The sequence below is a fragment of the Colias eurytheme genome, chromosome 15 (assembly GCF_061535395.1).
Source record: "Colias eurytheme isolate Ceu_HAF_F1 chromosome 15, ilColEury1 Martin Lab GWU primary, whole genome shotgun sequence".
NCBI lineage: Eukaryota > Metazoa > Arthropoda > Insecta > Lepidoptera > Pieridae > Colias > Colias eurytheme.
The window spans coordinates 6,602,469-6,619,974 of NC_142994.1; the positions used below are offsets into that span (position 1 = coordinate 6,602,469).

The 17,506-nt window shown below is 33.0% G+C and overlaps 4 protein-coding genes and 1 long non-coding RNA gene across 5 annotated transcripts; 2 read left to right on the top strand and 3 right to left on the bottom strand.

The window, feature by feature from the left end:
* Positions 1-1,920: 1,920 nt before the first annotated feature.
* xit (ALG6/ALG8 family glucosyltransferase xit) lies at positions 1,921-4,721 on the bottom strand. The gene is made up of 8 exons (XM_090110038.1): positions 4,501-4,721; positions 4,153-4,425; positions 3,927-4,074; positions 3,606-3,848; positions 3,429-3,534; positions 3,007-3,205; positions 2,670-2,756; positions 1,921-2,511 (listed from the first exon to the last, which is right to left on the bottom strand). The coding sequence occupies exons 1-8, from the start codon at positions 4,557-4,559 to the stop codon at positions 2,037-2,039; spliced, it is 1,590 nt and encodes a 529-aa protein (XP_089966164.1). The 5' UTR covers positions 4,560-4,721; the 3' UTR covers positions 1,921-2,036.
* A 709-nt stretch (positions 4,722-5,430) lies between these two features.
* LOC149902355 (transmembrane protein 60) lies at positions 5,431-6,032 on the top strand. Its single transcript, XM_090109980.1, has one exon. It carries the CDS (start codon positions 5,628-5,630, stop codon positions 6,030-6,032), a length of 405 nt encoding a protein of 134 aa, XP_089966106.1. The 5' UTR covers positions 5,431-5,627.
* A 173-nt stretch (positions 6,033-6,205) lies between these two features.
* On the top strand, positions 6,206-7,855 carry LOC149902356 (uncharacterized). The gene is made up of 3 exons (XM_090109979.1): positions 6,206-6,421; positions 6,713-6,947; positions 7,285-7,855. Exons 1-3 carry the CDS (start codon positions 6,206-6,208, stop codon positions 7,479-7,481), a joined length of 648 nt encoding a protein of 215 aa, XP_089966105.1. The 3' UTR covers positions 7,482-7,855.
* A 117-nt stretch (positions 7,856-7,972) lies between these two features.
* APC4 (anaphase-promoting complex subunit 4) lies at positions 7,973-11,782 on the bottom strand. The gene is made up of 6 exons (XM_090109978.1): positions 11,371-11,782; positions 11,064-11,167; positions 10,358-10,546; positions 9,731-10,277; positions 9,388-9,587; positions 7,973-9,255 (listed from the first exon to the last, which is right to left on the bottom strand). The coding sequence occupies exons 1-6, from the start codon at positions 11,477-11,479 to the stop codon at positions 8,038-8,040; spliced, it is 2,367 nt and encodes a 788-aa protein (XP_089966104.1). The 5' UTR covers positions 11,480-11,782; the 3' UTR covers positions 7,973-8,037.
* A 1,670-nt stretch (positions 11,783-13,452) lies between these two features.
* LOC149902358 (uncharacterized) lies at positions 13,453-14,158 on the bottom strand. Its single transcript, XR_016457533.1, has 2 exons — positions 13,931-14,158; positions 13,453-13,637 (listed from the first exon to the last, which is right to left on the bottom strand). It is a non-coding gene; the product is annotated as an uncharacterized LOC149902358 (long non-coding RNA).
* Between the last annotated feature and the right edge of the window lie 3,348 nt (positions 14,159-17,506).

The following is a 17,506-nucleotide window of genomic DNA, read 5'->3' on the forward strand; positions in this document are numbered from 1 at the left end:
GCTAGTCTTCTTATATATAAAAATGAATCGCAAAATGTGTTGGTAAGCGCATAACTCGAGAACGGCTGAACCGATTTCGATAATTCTTTTTTTATTATATTCCTTGAAGTACGAGGATGGTTCTTATGTAGAGAAAACGTAAACATGTACCACGGGCGAAGCCGGGGCGGACCGCTAGTTAAAAATATAAATAAGCAACCTAAGTAAGCAACGTAGACTTATTTACTTAAAAATATCTCCTACTTATCATAACTAGCAAATTTATGATTCCATTCATTTTATTCCTTCCGCACAAAGTTCAAACAAACTCCTATTTTCTTAAAAATATCGTAATGCAATTCATAGCTAGCAATAACTTGTGATTCGAATTTTCATCGCCATGTTTGTAACTTTGGCAAAATTTACGGCGTCACAGTAAGTTGCGACGACACTGCATATAAATTTATGTTAATATATCCGTGCAGCTAACTCGAAACCGTTAAAATCCTAAAGAATATATACTTACAAAGCTAAGATACAAAGCACTAACTTTTTCTTATTTCTTACCTAATGATAACCTATGGGCTATGCCACACTTGGTTTTCTAAATTCACATCCGTAACAAAGTGTTTTGATACAGCGGCGGGAGCGCTTAGAATTAAATCCCTAATATAAGGCAGTGATTTGTGTAGGTGAAACAGAACATTAACTGAAATAGGATTATACCGCAAAGGGACAAGTGTGTCAGGTGTGTTAATTCATTGAATTCGAATACACAGTCGATTGCACATAAGGCTACGAAAGGCGCCGAAGCGCTTTGATCATGTTCGTTCTGCCATGCCATTAAATAGGTCTTTACTTAGCGCATCGTTCTGGCAAATTTTCTTTTGGTACTTAGGCAATTCATAAATTCAATATTGGGACCATGAAAATCATTTTATTATTAAATTATATACTTATATGCGAACGGAGAACACTTCTACATCTGCGGAATTGTATGGCTCTATGTATCTCACTACAGGGAATCCCCAAATTTTGTAATTTTGTATGTGCGAGTAAATGATTAAGTACCTAAGTAGTTACTACTTAAAATAATTAAATGCGCTTATGAAAAATATTTGTGAGATATTTTAAGTATTTCGTTTTTTTGTGCGAGTATTGAAGATGTTTTCAGCTGTTATGTCCCATATCTCTACTTTTGGTTACCCGATACTGTTAACTTTGCTTTCTGCGATTGAGTCGAAAATATATATTAATATTATATCAAATTGTTAGAGAAATTTTCTCTTTCTCCTCATAGGTAAGTACCTCTTATTCATCTATATAATTATTTAATTATTTATACGTACTAGATTTCCGCCCGCGGCTTCGCCCGCGTTTTCAAAGGAAAACCCGCATAGTTCCCGTTCCCGTGGGATTTCCGGGATAAAACCTATATCCTATGTGTTAATCCAAGTTACCCTCTATATATGTGTGCTAAATTTCATTGTAATCGGTTCAGTAGTTTTTACGTGAAAGAGTAACAAACATCCATAGGTACAAACTTTCGCCTTTATAATAGTATTAAGATATATTTTAATAAAAAATAAGTTCAGCCATTCATGAGCAGCTATTCTTACGTTAAGCATACCTAACCTAAGCTCATGAGCGGCTGAACGATTTGAAATATGTAGTTTGTTTTGTTGGGTATTTTGCCTTCTGGAATAGGATGGAAGTACTTATAATCAACTATTTGTTCTATTGCTGATGGAAAGACGTTAGCCATATTTAGTTATTTAGGTGTTTCGCCATTAAAGATTAAACAATCACCACCGCCTTAAAACATCCACAGAAGTAAAGCCTCTGCAAATGCGTTGCCGCCTTTTAAGAGGGATATGGAAAAGAATTGACGATAGGAAAAGAAGAACGAACCAGAGCTTTTTTTAAATAAAACATATAAAACAGTATTTCTAAAACGATTTAATTATTTCACTTATATAAACTACTCGTTTAAACATTCAAATACCTAATGACATTTTTAGAATTGGGTAGAAGCCATGTAGAAGCAGTTACTATTATTATTTCGTTTTCTGGTGATACTCTAATGTTCTTGGAGTAAGTAATGTAGAAACTCTACTAAGATTAAAGGTTAGAAAATAATAATAATATGATAACCAAAAATAAAATACACCAATAGAACAATACACTGAGGTCATCAACAATGGCAGAAATGGTAAAGTCTTATTAAAACCTAAAAAGGAATGTAACATATTTTCATAAATATACAATAAAATTAATCCAAACAAGTAGAATATTTCCATCCAATTCAACAGAGGTAGAATGAAAAATGCACGCTTTTTGTTCTTTTTACATTTTGGATCTTCATATAAACTCGGAATGTTAACAAAACCCATAGCACAATGAGTTAATAAGAGAAATAATTTTATTGATGCTAGATTTTTGGGATACAGCAGAGGGAAAAGTGAATAATGTCCAACTGTTGATAACAGCAAATAATATTTTCCGTCATCTTCACCCAAAACGGAAAGGAAACTGAAATATACATAAATAAAAATCAATAAATGGCATTAATAATTTGCAGACTCACATACTTTTCCATACTTGTAATATCTATTGCAAAAAAATACCATAAATTTTGTAACTGGCAATTGTCATTATTTACCTATTTTTTATTTCAAAATTAAACTTACCTCAATGGAATTAAAATCATCAGAATTGCTTTCTCATGGACATGCCATCCAAACATAAATGAGCATGTGGCACATATAACAATACACCTAAAATATATAAAGTATTTTACACAGGCAAAATGTGATGCAATTTCATAGACCTATCAATACCTTTTAAAATTAAGATATTCTTTCAAAAGGACATTGATATCCAGATTTATATTATTATGCTTAATCTCACCGTTATATTATAATTTCAATAATTCATTAATTCAAACAGTTCTTTAGTAGATTAATAGAAATGAAATGAAAATATAAATAAATTTATACTTAGTTAAAAATAATGCATTATTATTACCTTATAAAGCTCATGCTTCTATATCTTCTGTCGGCTCCAAGATGCCACAATTTAATAAGAGCTGGTAACATTGACAAAATGGTCAAAACAAATGTAATGTTTGGTCTTATAGATGGCAATACTGAATGGTCAAACTCCTGTACAAGTCCACCAGTCATTGATGCAACATTGTTGGATGTTGGTAAACCAAACCTTTTATCTGCAATAGTATACACACTTTTCACATTTTGAAAACTTGTAAATAAGGCTATGAAGATACTTTAGAATTATCTTCATCAAATTTTTATAGAATAGCAGATAAAATGATTAAATATGTATTTCGGAAATTCATTCTGATGTGTCTGATACAAATGAAAAAGAATTAAGTATATTATATTATTTATATTCAAACATAATAAATGATTAAATAAATTCAAACTCACATAAAACATGAAGGACTTTATCTCCAAAATTATATAAAGCCCAAAAGTTTGGAGCCCAATAGGCATGACAAAGTCCTCTTTTGAATGGAAACAACCTTGAAAATAACTATAGAGTAAATTAATAAAAATAATTTGATACAGTTCAAATAATAACAAAGTAGAACTATAATAATATACCTGTGGTAGTTGATGTATGAAAGGTCCAAAAGATAAAGCAAATACTGAAATAACTATAAATGCCAGTTTGCTCAAATTAACAAATGAAAATGAATACCATGGCGTGTGGACTCCATCATTGGAAGAAACTGTAAAACAGTACGACCTCAATAGAAAAACAACATACACTGGCGCAATGTATATAAAAATATGCTTAAAATTTATTAAAATTGCAAACCATAATGCCGCTTGGATAAAATTTCCCTGAAAAAATAAAAAAAATATGGCATTCAATACAATAGCAATCATAATTACTTTATCAAAACAGCTAGTTATACTTACTTTTATCATATGTGCTATAGAGAAAAGCAAAAATCCATATAAAAATCCGTTATATTGAAAGTGAATATGATCAACCATTAATAAACCAGGATTAGATACCAGCAGTATAAAAACAAGAAGTTTCCCATTGTCCAATAAGTCTGAACACCTGTAAGTTTATTTAAACTATAATATTAATACTTATTAAGTTCAAATTAATGATGGAGTGCATATGAGAGATACCAACTTTTTTACACTATAAACATAAATAAAATCCAATGCAATCACTGAAAATCGCTGAAACATCACTGTTACATCAGAAGCATAATTTAGGTTTTCTATTTTGACCATTTCTGGATCAAGCTGTTTAGCTATTAATGATAAACCATACTCCATCCAAGCAAAAAAAGGAGGATAGTCTAGGGTCCATTCTGAAGTAGACTCAAAATACCATTGATCAATAGATTTGTTATGGGTAATAGCCAACCAGTTTCTATGAACTTCAAAATCTGTTGAACGGCTAGAAAACAAAGAATTTATAATTTATACAGATTTGCAAAATCATTATTTGATATTTATTAAAGTAAAAGCTTACTAGAGCGGCATGAACAAAAATTTAACCGCGGTTACAATTATAGTAACTTGTGTTATCATTTTTAATAATCACTACGTTCCCAATTGTATATTAAAAACGGGGTAATACAAAATTGTTAATAAAACATTCATTCGTTTTCATTAAAATAATAAATTTTATTGTTCACAAAAGTAAATACACAACCCGCACCCGGCACCATGTTTTTTTGACATTGCGTGACATTGCCATTACGATTTGGCAATTTGGTTGGGCATTAACAACAGAACAACTAGAAGCTTGACAGCTCGGATTGACAGTGATGACCTCGGAGCAATTATCTCCGAGGTGATGACATTTAGATTTTTCTCTATGCCAGTCGCAGATTTGCAAACCCAGTGTCAACGACATTTCCCACATTCCAAATTTTGTGATCCAAATTAATAAATTTTGTGTGAGTACATGATAAAATATTTTAGAAAGCGAAATGATCAGAAATAACAATATCTATGAACCTGGCAAAAAGTCTTCGCTCATATTATATAGCCATAGAACAGTAAGGGCGTATTCAGAAAGAAAGCTTGAAACTTATAAGCGCTTATCGGCACTTGTCAACGCTGGTTCGTTCTACACAAAGGAAGCAGGTTGAAGCAGACCAAAACAAATTTTATATGGCAGCGCCCAGCGCTGACCCGTGCTTGTTGAAGCTTGTCGGAACTTGTCGGCGCCGATCAGCGCTTATCGGCGCATGTTCATATATTTTCCTGTGCGGGTTACCAGCGCTGATAAGCGCCGATAAGCGCTTATAAGTTTCAAGCTTTCTTTCTGAATACGCCCTTACATTTGTTTTACTATTCTGCTCGTAGCCATAGTCGAAGAAAAAAAAGTAATGGATTTTGGCAGATGACTGATGACAGTGACTGTCAATGATATTTTAGACGTCTGCGATCTGACGTTTGTATTTTGACGTCGTCAAAGGAACAAAAATATATTTTGTTTACATTAAAAACATTTACTTTATCGAATACCCTTGATTTTAAATGTTGAGCCATGTTTTGAAATCGAAAAAATATGCTCTGGAAGCCATAGCAAAATTTGGGATACTATTCATGAACATTGAGATTTTGAAGAATCAACACTAAGCACTGATCATGGCTATTCTTCATAGAGCGCTATTTACATGGTTCATATTTTTAGTATTTCTTATACTACTTTGTCTACGTCTCGAATCAAGAACACACTGGAATTGGTTCATTGTTTTTATTCCTATGTGGGTGTATGATAGCATTCTATTGATATATGTTATATTCCACATGGTTTCCCACTGCAGAAACGGACTAGAAAGGTTTCGCGGGACTATAAACAAGAATGTATGGTATATTGCTGCTATAGGACTGAAAATGGCAGCTCAAATTATAATTTGTATTAAATTAGAATACACTAAAGTAAACCTCCCAATTTATGTTGTTATGACTCCAATTTGGATGTTACTGCCAGTTTTGTGTGTGGAAGTTTTTATGCACCTAATAAAAAATTCGAGCAGAAGTAGATATTGAATATTTGTCTAGTTATACGATAAAATGCATTTTATTATAAATGACCATGTGACTTTGAGATAAATTTAAACTTGGCACTCATCCATTGACATCAGTGATGTGTTTGCACAGTAATGACAAAATTTTGGTTGTACAGTGATATAACATAACCCCATAAGTGACAACTTTATATAATGCCATCAATAATGAGTAATATACCTGACGTAAAATCAACAATAGTGAAGGAAGTGCCTATGGGATCAACTGCCGTTTTGAACTGTATCAGTAATGACTTTAATCACAATTTCATGTTTTGGCTTTTTGACAAAAACAAAGTTATTGGTCCAGGAAACTTGTATGATGAAAGGAAATACAAGTATGAAGTTTTATCCGGAAGACTCCATATTGATGTAAGATTGTTTTCCAATGATATTTTAATTTTGTACTATAATTTTCTAATTGTAATCAAAATTATATAAGGCCAGAATGTATACCAGAAGTTTCTTTGAACATATTATACTATGCATACTATAAAATTAAAATAGCACTGTTTTAATAAAACAATATAAGTACTGATTATTTCAATATAATTTATTATATGGAATAAAAATATTTTAGTAACCTTTTTGTTGCTACAATATTCAGGCGATATCAATATCTTTTTTATTAAATATGAATGAATTTCTATTCCTCTCTTTTAGAATGTATCCCCAACAGAATCTGGCTATTACAAATGTGTTTCAAAGAACCTCGATGGTTCAGGGATAGCTGTTGGTGAAGTGGAGATGATAGTTAAGGGATCAGTATTCACTGCAGCAGATGCTGTGAAGCTGGTTGCCATTGTTCTCTCTATCCTTGTGATCATCGCTTGTGCTGTGATTTACTTCAGGCTTAGGAAACAGTGGAAAAAGTATGACGGGAGAACTGTTGTTCCAGGTAATACTTTGTTAATTATGATATGTCCATACATTCCAACAAAGATTAAGACACTTAATATTAATAACTATTCAAATTATAATGTCTGTTGGCTTGGTTGGTGGTGTAGCCAGAGGTGGTGGGTTTAATTCCCACCCAGGGCAAATATTTTAGTAATGAACATGTTTGCTCTGTGTCTGGGTGTTAATTATCTATAACGGTATTTATTTAAAGTTAAATATGTATGTTTATCAGCCATTTGATTTCCATAACAGCGAAAGCTTAGTACAGGATCAGATTGTGCTGTGTGTGAAAAATGTCCTGAAATATTTATATATTTATAATGTTTTCTTTTCAGTTGATGATGAAGATGAGGAAGGTGATGAAATATATAACCGCACAACAACTTCTATAACAGAACCTGTACCTGGCCCTAGTAGGAACCCATCCTCAGAGCATTTGATATATGGTATAGACAATCAAGGCCTGGACACTGATTTTAATTCTGTGTTTGAAAACATACAAATAAAATCTCCACAGGCTAGCTTGATATAATTTATTAATACATTGTAGACTATAGTACATTTGATGAAACTTAAGTGACATGGTACTTAAAGAATATAATATCATTATTTAAGTATATCACTTAGGGCCGATTTTTCAATGCTTGGATAAAAGTTATTCGTCGAATAATGTATAAAACTACCATTTTAAAAAAGTATTCTAATTGTCCGTTTTTGACAGTTTACGTGACATTTTAATATTATCGTGTAATACTTTATTGGACGGATAAGTTTTAACCGAGCATTGAAAAATCGGCCCTTAATTAATAAAATACATTTTTATTTTGTATTAGTCACGATATAAATATGCCATAAGGTGAAAAGTGTACATTTTTATGTAGGTTTCAGTAATTTTTAGCAACCAATATTGTTGTATTGATACAATAAATAGCTTTGTATTATATAGTGTAATTTCTGTGAATTATTTTTTTAATTTCATTCTTGTTATTGAACAATAGTAGGTATAAATCATTAACATGTAGATATTGTGAATAATTTACTAAGATAAAATATATTTCTTTTTTTGGTGTATTCTCTTTTTATTTACATTAAAATGAGATATTTCCTGCAGTTGCATTACTAGTACTTGCAATAGTTTCACTGTTATTAGTTAAATTTGATTGTGGAGTTGTGTCCAATGTATCATCATCTTCATCCTCACCATTTATTTCCATTTCAAAAACTCTTACTCTCCTTTGTATATTCGAAAGCACAACTGCAACCTTTCGCGCCCCTGACACTGCTATTTTAGTACCATTCAATTTTTCTAAAACTTTAAATACACTGGGATCTAATAATGGAGAAAGATCTATTTTTTCCATGTCTTCATTGAAAATGATATTCCTACATTTCATATTAAACTCCTGTGAATTCTCTAAAGCAATTTTTAGAGGCAGTTGTACAAATATAGTGCTGTCTTCCATGTATGGATGCTTCAATAGTAAAGACAGATATTCAGGTGAATAGAATTGTATGTCTAATATTTCTAAGTTTTCATCTGATGTAGGTTTGTTGTCCTTAAGTAAACTTGGGGAAAAGAAATATTCACATGTTGTAGCTGAGCATAACCTTTCCTTGACACTTACGGACATAAAATAAAGTCCCTGCTGTGGTATTTTTGTATTGACTATGGCCATCATGAATCTTTGCTGCTTGGGATCAAATATTTGAGAAATTCTTACATTTTCACTTACATTCAAATCTTCGTCACCATCATAGCATTTTATATTATACAAAACAGAAAAGTTCTTTGCTATATCTTTATGATGAATATCAAAAACCTCCTCAACTTCACGGTTTAAGTGTTTCTGTTGTTGTACCAGTGAAAATTTCTTAAATTCAGATGTTAAATAAATTGTATCATCGTCTTTCAAAAGGCATGAGTTTTCTTTAAGAATTTTATGCCAAGGATTGTCCTCATCATCTGGTAAAATTGTTAATTCGTTATCTTGTAAATATTGACCCAATCTTTCTAAATTAAATTTCATAGGCTTTTCTTCAGTTTCCTCTTCATTTTCCACTTGTACATTGTCAAAGTTGTATAAGAAATCAGCAATATGTGTTAACTCCTGCTGAGTTATTTTTACTATTTCACTAGGTGTGTGCTCATCCAATAATCGAACTATTGCCACAAATAACCAACGGAAGAAAGCTTTGTAATTTCGCATTGACACATCTATCACTTGCTGCAATTCTAGACATTTGTTTAAAAATGCAAAGCTTGCTCTTATTGCAGATGTCACCTTAGCTTCATCAAGACCTAATACCTGAAAAATAAAATTAAATAAGAACAATTACAATTTTATTATGCATACCCATTCTAAATTCTATTTCAAATTGTATAGTGAAAAGTGTGGGTGAAATCTGGTACGTCTGTAATCAATGAAGTTGATGAATACCTTATATCGATCTGGTATTTTAGCAAGGCCTCTCAGTTCAGACAAGTGATATACAAGATTTTGTCCAACAATATTCAATTGCTTCAAAACCAATTTCTGTATAGTTGAATAACTTAATTCAACTGAGCTACCAAATTTCTTCAGACCTTTTGCTGTAAGCTCTCTTAACAAAAACACTTCCAATTCATCAGAAGGTACACCTGTAAGCAAAATTGAATAGTAAAAACAGAGGTATTGAAATACAATATAATACACTCATGAATAAAACATACAAATAAATTTATGGTAAAGAGGAATAGCTAAAGAAAAATGAAAATTATAGAAATGCAAGAACAGTAGGTACCTAACATCAGTAGCTCCAATAAATCTGCAGAAACACCACCCTCTGGCACAGTTGATGCATAATATGCCATTTTTGTATCCATTTCTAATAAAATATGTTCCCATGCTTCATTAATGGCCTTCATAGTTTTATCAAGATGTGAAATCATTTGTACTATATGTACATGTTTATTGGCCACAATAGAAAGTTCTTCAGAGTAAGCAGATAAAACACTTGTATTTGTAACAGAGACAATTATTCTGTTTGTGTTTCTTTCAACATACAGCACCTGCATCACACTAAAATCATCTGACATTTGTATGTCTAGAATTTCATAATCTCCATATTCATCTTTAGTAAATTGAGACATATGAACACTTCTATAGGGATATCTACCAAACACACTCATAAAGATATTTCCAGTACCATATGCAATCATCAACAAATTGAGCTGGTTAAATTGATCTAAATGATCTCCACAACCTTTTTCTTTTTCATCAGTATTTCCACTTTTATATGGAAAACCTATAGTTGCTGGTGGCGTTTGTAAGAATATAGAGCAATCATCCTGTAAATTATTAAGATAATAAATTATAAAGAGCACATTCAGAAAATTAAGTTCATAAAAAATTTGAAAATTATATTTACATATAAATTATATTCTGTTGCACTTTCCAAAGTACCAGCTTTAACAGCCCACCGAATACAGGGAATGCCATAGTTTTTATACTCTGACTCTTCTACAACTTCTTGAACAAAGTCATATTTATCAATAATTGCTCTATCCTCTATATCCACAATATAAACACTTCCATTATTGTAACCAATTGCTATAGCCTGAAAAAATATAGTAAATATTCTAGTAAAGTGCTTCACTGAACTTAGTCATCTAAATTCAATTCTTACTGAAGTCAGCCAATAGTTATTGGTTATCACATTCAGCGAGCTAGCATTTTAAATTCAGAAGAAAGGATGGTTTCTTACTGGTTGAATCATTTAGAAGTCAAATAAGAATCCCGTCGAGGAGGCTTGTAATGTAATTGCATATATATGTAGATACTTAAAACTGAACCAACATGTTGCAGGCATATTTTTTTTCAGCAAGAGGTGGGAGAATAAAGTATTAACTTTAAATTGTGATATGATTTACCAGATATGCTATATCATACAATCTTGAATCAATTTATAGATAATTTCAGAAGTCTGCTGGTTCTAAAAAATCCAGGGGTACATTATCTGATTTAGTATCTAAATAATTTTGGACAGTGTGATCACATCTACTTATTTCTTAAGTCACTTCTGAATTTATAATAACTGCTTAAGTTTAATACTTGAAATATAATCTAATACATACTTTACCATCTGGTCTCCAAGCCATTGAATCCACAAGAACTTCTTCCGATGGTGGAGGTAAACACCAAACTTTTTGCCAATGAAGTCTGTGAACTTGTACTTCTCCTATAATCATACAATAGTTCATTTATATTAATTAAAAACATTTCTAACTCATCAACTTGGGATTTAAATACAAAATTTAGATGAATCACTTAGTGTTAATAAAACTTATAAATTATTTACTTATTATAACTTTATTTTTCATTATAAATTTATATTTATAATAAAAATAAAAAAAATGCAATAAATTATAAAGATTTATTCACCTTTGTTATTGCTGAGAGCCAGTAAATCAAGCCGATGACTCCAAATCATAATTTCTACTTGATTGGCAACATGCCTCTCTTCCACTTTTCTCATACCACAATGATACATTTTGCTTTTCTTTTTAATATTTCGTATTATACAATGTTATAAGTTCTGCAGCCCGTTTTAAATTGAAGTGAATAACGATATTCCGTACTCAATGCAATTTTACTACATTACACTACAAGAAACTGTATCGATATTATTAGCTCGTAAGCGTAAGCTTTTGGCGTAAGCGCACCGTATTTATTGGTGATATTATTTCACAATTCTCTAGAAATAACAATTATTTATATACGATAGGTACTACCGATAAACAATAGGTATAGAAGCCAAAACAATTTAAATAAAATCAGTGTGACCATAATAATATGTCCGTCCTGTTACAGATCTGACAGCAGTGTTGCCATCTTGATTTACTAAAAACGTAGACAGAGAAATGCAGAGAAACCTCCTGAGAGAGAAACCAACTTTCAACAAGGTTTCTCTGTCTACGTTTAAAAAGGTCAAGTCGGCGCGGCGCTCTGAAAAGGGTTAGCAAAGGCTAAAAATTAATCAAAGCCACGTGTGTAATCACAACAAGCGATCGTGATTACACATGAATATTTTAGTCGCGAGTAGGTACCGCCAGAACGCTTTAATGTGATATGTTTTTGCGTTGAGTTTGCGGTAAATTCGAAGCGGAATTTTTTTTCGCAGAGTAATAAATGTTCAGCTGCTGAACACTTATAAAATTATAAGCTTTTTTAATTTTCTAGCTTATGAGATGACCCTTCCTATTTTAATAGGCAATATGCGAATAAATGTTCCTTTTTTATATTATATCATATTATTATATCCCCCTGTGATGGCTCATGGCGGGTAGGTAAAGGAAACCAGTAGTTTTCGAGACATTTACCATTGAAGTTTTCGTGAAGTTTTCTATATAGATGTTCTGAATGAATGAATGACAAATTCTTTAGTGCACACAAAAATACAAGATTAGAAAATAAGAGTGATACAAGCAGAGGCGTGGCTACCGCCGTATCTGCCGTATCAATTATACGGGGCCCCCAACGTGCGTAAGCAAAAATTACTAAAAACTTCCCAATATTTTTTTGCACAAAATGAACAAAGTAAAGAAAAGCAATTTTCTGGCCTCCTGTGTGTATATTTAATTTAAATTGTTTGTAAAAAAATTGGAATAAGTAACAGTTATGTAGATATTTCTTAAAATATTTCTTTTAATTTTATGCAAACATTTTTTTTTCTTTTGTGAGAAATCTTTACCCTTCCTAAGTTTTTCCTAAGGGCCCCCAAACACAGAACAGTAAAAACATATAGAAGTGCGATAATGTCATAATTAGTTTGAAAACCAGTGTCGCCAAACCCATACATTTAAACCGATAGTTATACAGTACACTACAAGTAAACTATGCCTTTGATTGGACAGCTTAATTTGAGTAAAAACTGACTTAGGTTATAAATTCAGCATTTCAATATGTACCCTAACGCACCATGTTACGGTTTATTTTAGTATTACATCCCTAGGTATATTAGCTGTTTTGTTTCTCATTGCACAGAAATTCCAAATTCGAAAACATTCAGCTACTCCACAACAGAGGGCGTTAGTTTTCGATAAATATAACTTTGAACCTCAACACATAGAGATAAGGTCGAAATTTGTGTCACTCAACATTAATGACATTAACTTGATATTTATCTGATGCTATGCCCTGAGGGATGTCAGCCTTGTTATCGATAATTCATAAATAAATATTTTTTGTGTATTTTTTTTTCTTTCTTTTATATGAGTATAGTATAATGTGTCACATTTTGGAGTATGTTTTTTACTACTAAGTACGTCTTTTTATATTATTACTAGCGGTCCGCCCCGGCTTCGCCCGTGGTACATATGAAAAATAGATGTTGGCCGATTCTCAGACTTACCCGATATGTACAGAAAATTTCATGAGAATCGGTCCACCCGTTTCGGAGGAGTATGCAGACTAACATTGTGACACGAGAATTTTATATATAAGATTATTAAATAAAAAACGGAATAGAATAGTATTAATCTATATTTACAAAATACAAACAGAAAATATGCATTATTTTAAATCTTGGAACTGCCGTAGGTTTGCTGTATCGGTGGCCTTTGTTAGACCGCTTAGTGCTGTTCGGCATCCAGTTAACTCGTCACGTTGCATTTATCCATTTCTCTTTTAAATTAGCCTCTTTGGGAAATCTATAAATAAATTGGACAAATGAAAGCTAAGGAAAAATAAAATAAAATTTAATATTTATAATGTTTGTCTTTTCTAAAGTATCGATAGTGTCGATATGCGCCACAAGCATCACTAAAGCGACATTCGTTTGTTTATTGCAATAATATTCCAGAAAGTCTTGTTTGCTGTTCAATCTATAATAGTACTAATTTCTTACGGATTAAGGTTCATTTTGACTAGATATTTGTATACAATTTTGACAAATTACGACAAGCGAAGTTATAACATAAAATATAATAAAAATAAGACTTACCGATGGTATGAAATGCCTCCATTGCTGATATTATTTCGTCTGCTATCATTTTTGCACTCTAATACCGAACAACACGTCCTAATTAATGAATAAATATGGAAAAAAGGTTTGACAGCTGACAACCGACTCGAATATTTTTCTGCGCACAACTGAGAGCAAGTTAGGTGATCTTACCTTACTAGTGACACGTGGGCCACGCCCACATCACACTTCTATCTACTTTACTGTTCTGTGCCCCCAAACAATTAATTTTTATACGGGGCCCCGCCAAGGAACGCTACGCTTCTGGATACAAGCACAGACCAATAATAATATACTACGTATACAAATACAAGTTAAAATATGTACTGATTGTACAGAGAGTGCGGCGGTCTTATCGCTGTAAGCGATTTCTGCCAGACAGAACTGTTGGATTTTTACGAGTGGGGCAGGAAATCATCATCCGTTTCGTAATCTAACATAAGTAGTTACTGTTTATATTTTAAGTTCATATATTTTAATATTTATATGGATATCGTCTGTTGGTGCCAGCAACTTGTCGAGAAGCTGAGCCTACTTCCGTCATTTTAAAAAAAGCCTACCTAATCTAACCCACTGTTTATCTTTCTGGTTTGAGTTACTATGTACTATGTAGTACAGAGTAACTCAATGGTTTAGACTGATTTCTTTTTGGAGCGAAGTTCCGTATCGTACTGTACGCTGCAGCTGGCTAATGCCGGGTCTAGACTGGTGAAACGTAACATGCAATGTAACATTCTGCCTTTCATTGCATGTTCGCTGCTGGTGTGGACGCATAGCGCGCTCATAACGCGCATTCACTACGAACATCCCGCGTTCGTCTGTTTCCGCCATTCTGCCGCGAACACGGCCCTTCGATACACGTTTTTTTCGTGCGCGTCAAACCGGTAGATCACACGAAGCATGGAGTCCGAAGACCACGTTCTTGCTATGACGATTATCAGTACTTCATTATTAATAATACATCAACTCATGAAAACACGCCGAAGACCCTTTCTTTTGCTCATTCCACGCAGTCTCGTCCTCCATGTTCGTTGCGTTCTCAAACGACCGTCCACATTGGCTGCTCCGCGCACACTACGCGCCCCTTTGTGTTCGTCGAAAAACCGACAAATTTCGGATCGCTCCGCGCGCGGCTTGTAAAGTTATAAACAGACGTTCGAATTTGGTACGGACCGCACCGTGACCTTGGTGCGCTCCGGACCATATTCGATCATGTGTACAGTGGTCCGCCGGACATAATTATTATTATTGACGGTACGGTTGGTTCGATGGTTTTTTCATCCGAACTTGGTGCGGACCGTACCAAATTCGCGCGTGTGGACGGGCGATCGCACCGGACAGCGCATTAGTCATAGACTATATACTTATTACAGCTTTAGTCATAGTTCTACCGCCAAACAAAACGGACGTCGGTCGATCGTTATCAATGGCGATGGCGTCGGATGACGTGGCTAATACTGAAAAAAGATTAATAATATAAATTTTAGAACTCTACAAAGATTTATGATATGACTGCATATGTCTGAATGAATCCCTGTCTTTTAAATATTATTTTGCCCATTCTTTTCTCTTCGTTTTCTTCTTTTCAATGGTTGTAACTTGTACTTGTACTTGTACCAAAAGAAGCCTTGAACTGAGGTCTACATGTGAAAAAAATACAACATTCTAACCACGAATTTATTACGAGAAATAGATTTTCAAGGAATTCGGTTTGACTTTTATAGTGGAGCCAATTTAATAGGCAACATTTGACGTCTATCAATTTTATCTTCATAGGGTGGTAACCTGCATAAAAACATCGATTAAAGTGAATTAATCGATACGGACTTGAAACATTTGTCAATCGAACTTGAAACACATGTCAATAATTTATGATAATTTTTATTCCCAAGTAATCAATGCATTCGATTCTAGATGTCTGATTTCGATTTTTAGAGTAACGTCTCTGGTATTTAAAAAGAAAAAAGGTTTATTGACACAAAATTGTAGCGACGTCAGCAAGGGCGGATCCAGCCTTAGTGCCAGGGGGGGGTCACATAGACGTGGGCAATTTTCAAAAGCTATATTTTGGTAATTTAATTGATACGTAGATTTAAAAAAAATTGGTCAAGTGCGAGTCGGATTCGCGAACCAAGAGTTCCGTACAAACATTTTTATATGTTTTAATATTAAATTTATGCTCTTTGCAATTTTTTCTTTATCTGTGCAATAAGACGTAAGTTTCTATTAAATAAAGATTCTGTGTTCACGGGAAGTACCCTCTAGGTTTTGATTCCTGGCAACACTTGCGAATGTTGATAAGCATGAAATGTATGTTTTAGCAATTTTTCCTCCATCTGTGCTGACATTGCTTTTAACCAAATTTCAGAACTCTGTGTTCACGGGAAGTAGTACAATACCTATAGATTTTGATTTCCTTGCGATAATGTCGAAATTTGCGATAATTTACAGCATAAACGTCTGTATCTTTTGATTGCGTTGGCTTATAAGTTTGATTTTTTCACAGCTTTAATGTTTTCCTGTGGGCGAAGCCGCGGGTGGTAAGCTAGTCTGCGTTATAAGACGTTTGATTGTACTAAATTTCATGACTCTGTGTACTCGGGAACTACCCTGTAGGTTTTAATTCTTAGGGAGTGTCGAATTTTGCGAAAAATTTCAACATTTACAGCTGCATCTTTTGATTGCGTTGGCTAAAACGTTTGAATTTTTCACAGCATCAAGGGACCGTAGACCGTAGGATTTCGACATTAGCAAGGGAATCAATACCTGCAGAGAGCACCCTGTCCCGTAAACACAGTCTTGAAATTGAGTAAAAAGTAACGTGTTATAGCACAGATGTTGTAATAACTGCGAAAATCCTAATTATTTAATTAAATTAAATAAAAATATACATGTATTTAATTGATATTCACATCAGAACTCAGGTCTATAATAACTTAGATCTGTTATTTAATTCAAATTCTAAGTCAACGCAATCTGAAGAAAAAGCAATTAGAGCCGCATATTCTGTAATTTGCAACTATACTTGCAAGGGAATCATCAATCAAAACCTACAAGGTACCTATACTTCCCGTGAACACAGTCTTGAAATTTGGTTAAAAGCAACGACTTAAGCACTTACAAGCACAGATAAAGAAAAAAATCCTTTAAACAAAATTGTAAGATACAACATAATGAAAAAATATGTTTGCTCGGAGTCCTCGGTGCGCGAGTCCGACGCGCATTTGGCCGATTTTTTGTTGTAATTTGACTGTATTTTCTGTTGTTCATTAAAAAAAAAATTTGCTATTTTATGTCTTATCCACGAACTGGGATGTTTTGATATTTGAGGTTTTGTGTGAAAAGTGTAACAGCAAAAGTTGTAGAAAAAAAATTAATTACATAGTTACAACTTTACCATTACACTTTAATCCGCAGATATACATTTTAAAAAAAATCGAAAAACCTGTTTTTTGTCCTTTAATTACGACCACAGGTCGATCCTAATAAACTTTTTCTATAATTTTTGTTATATTCTCTTCCGTTACCGTTTGTAATTGATTTCATTGTTCTATA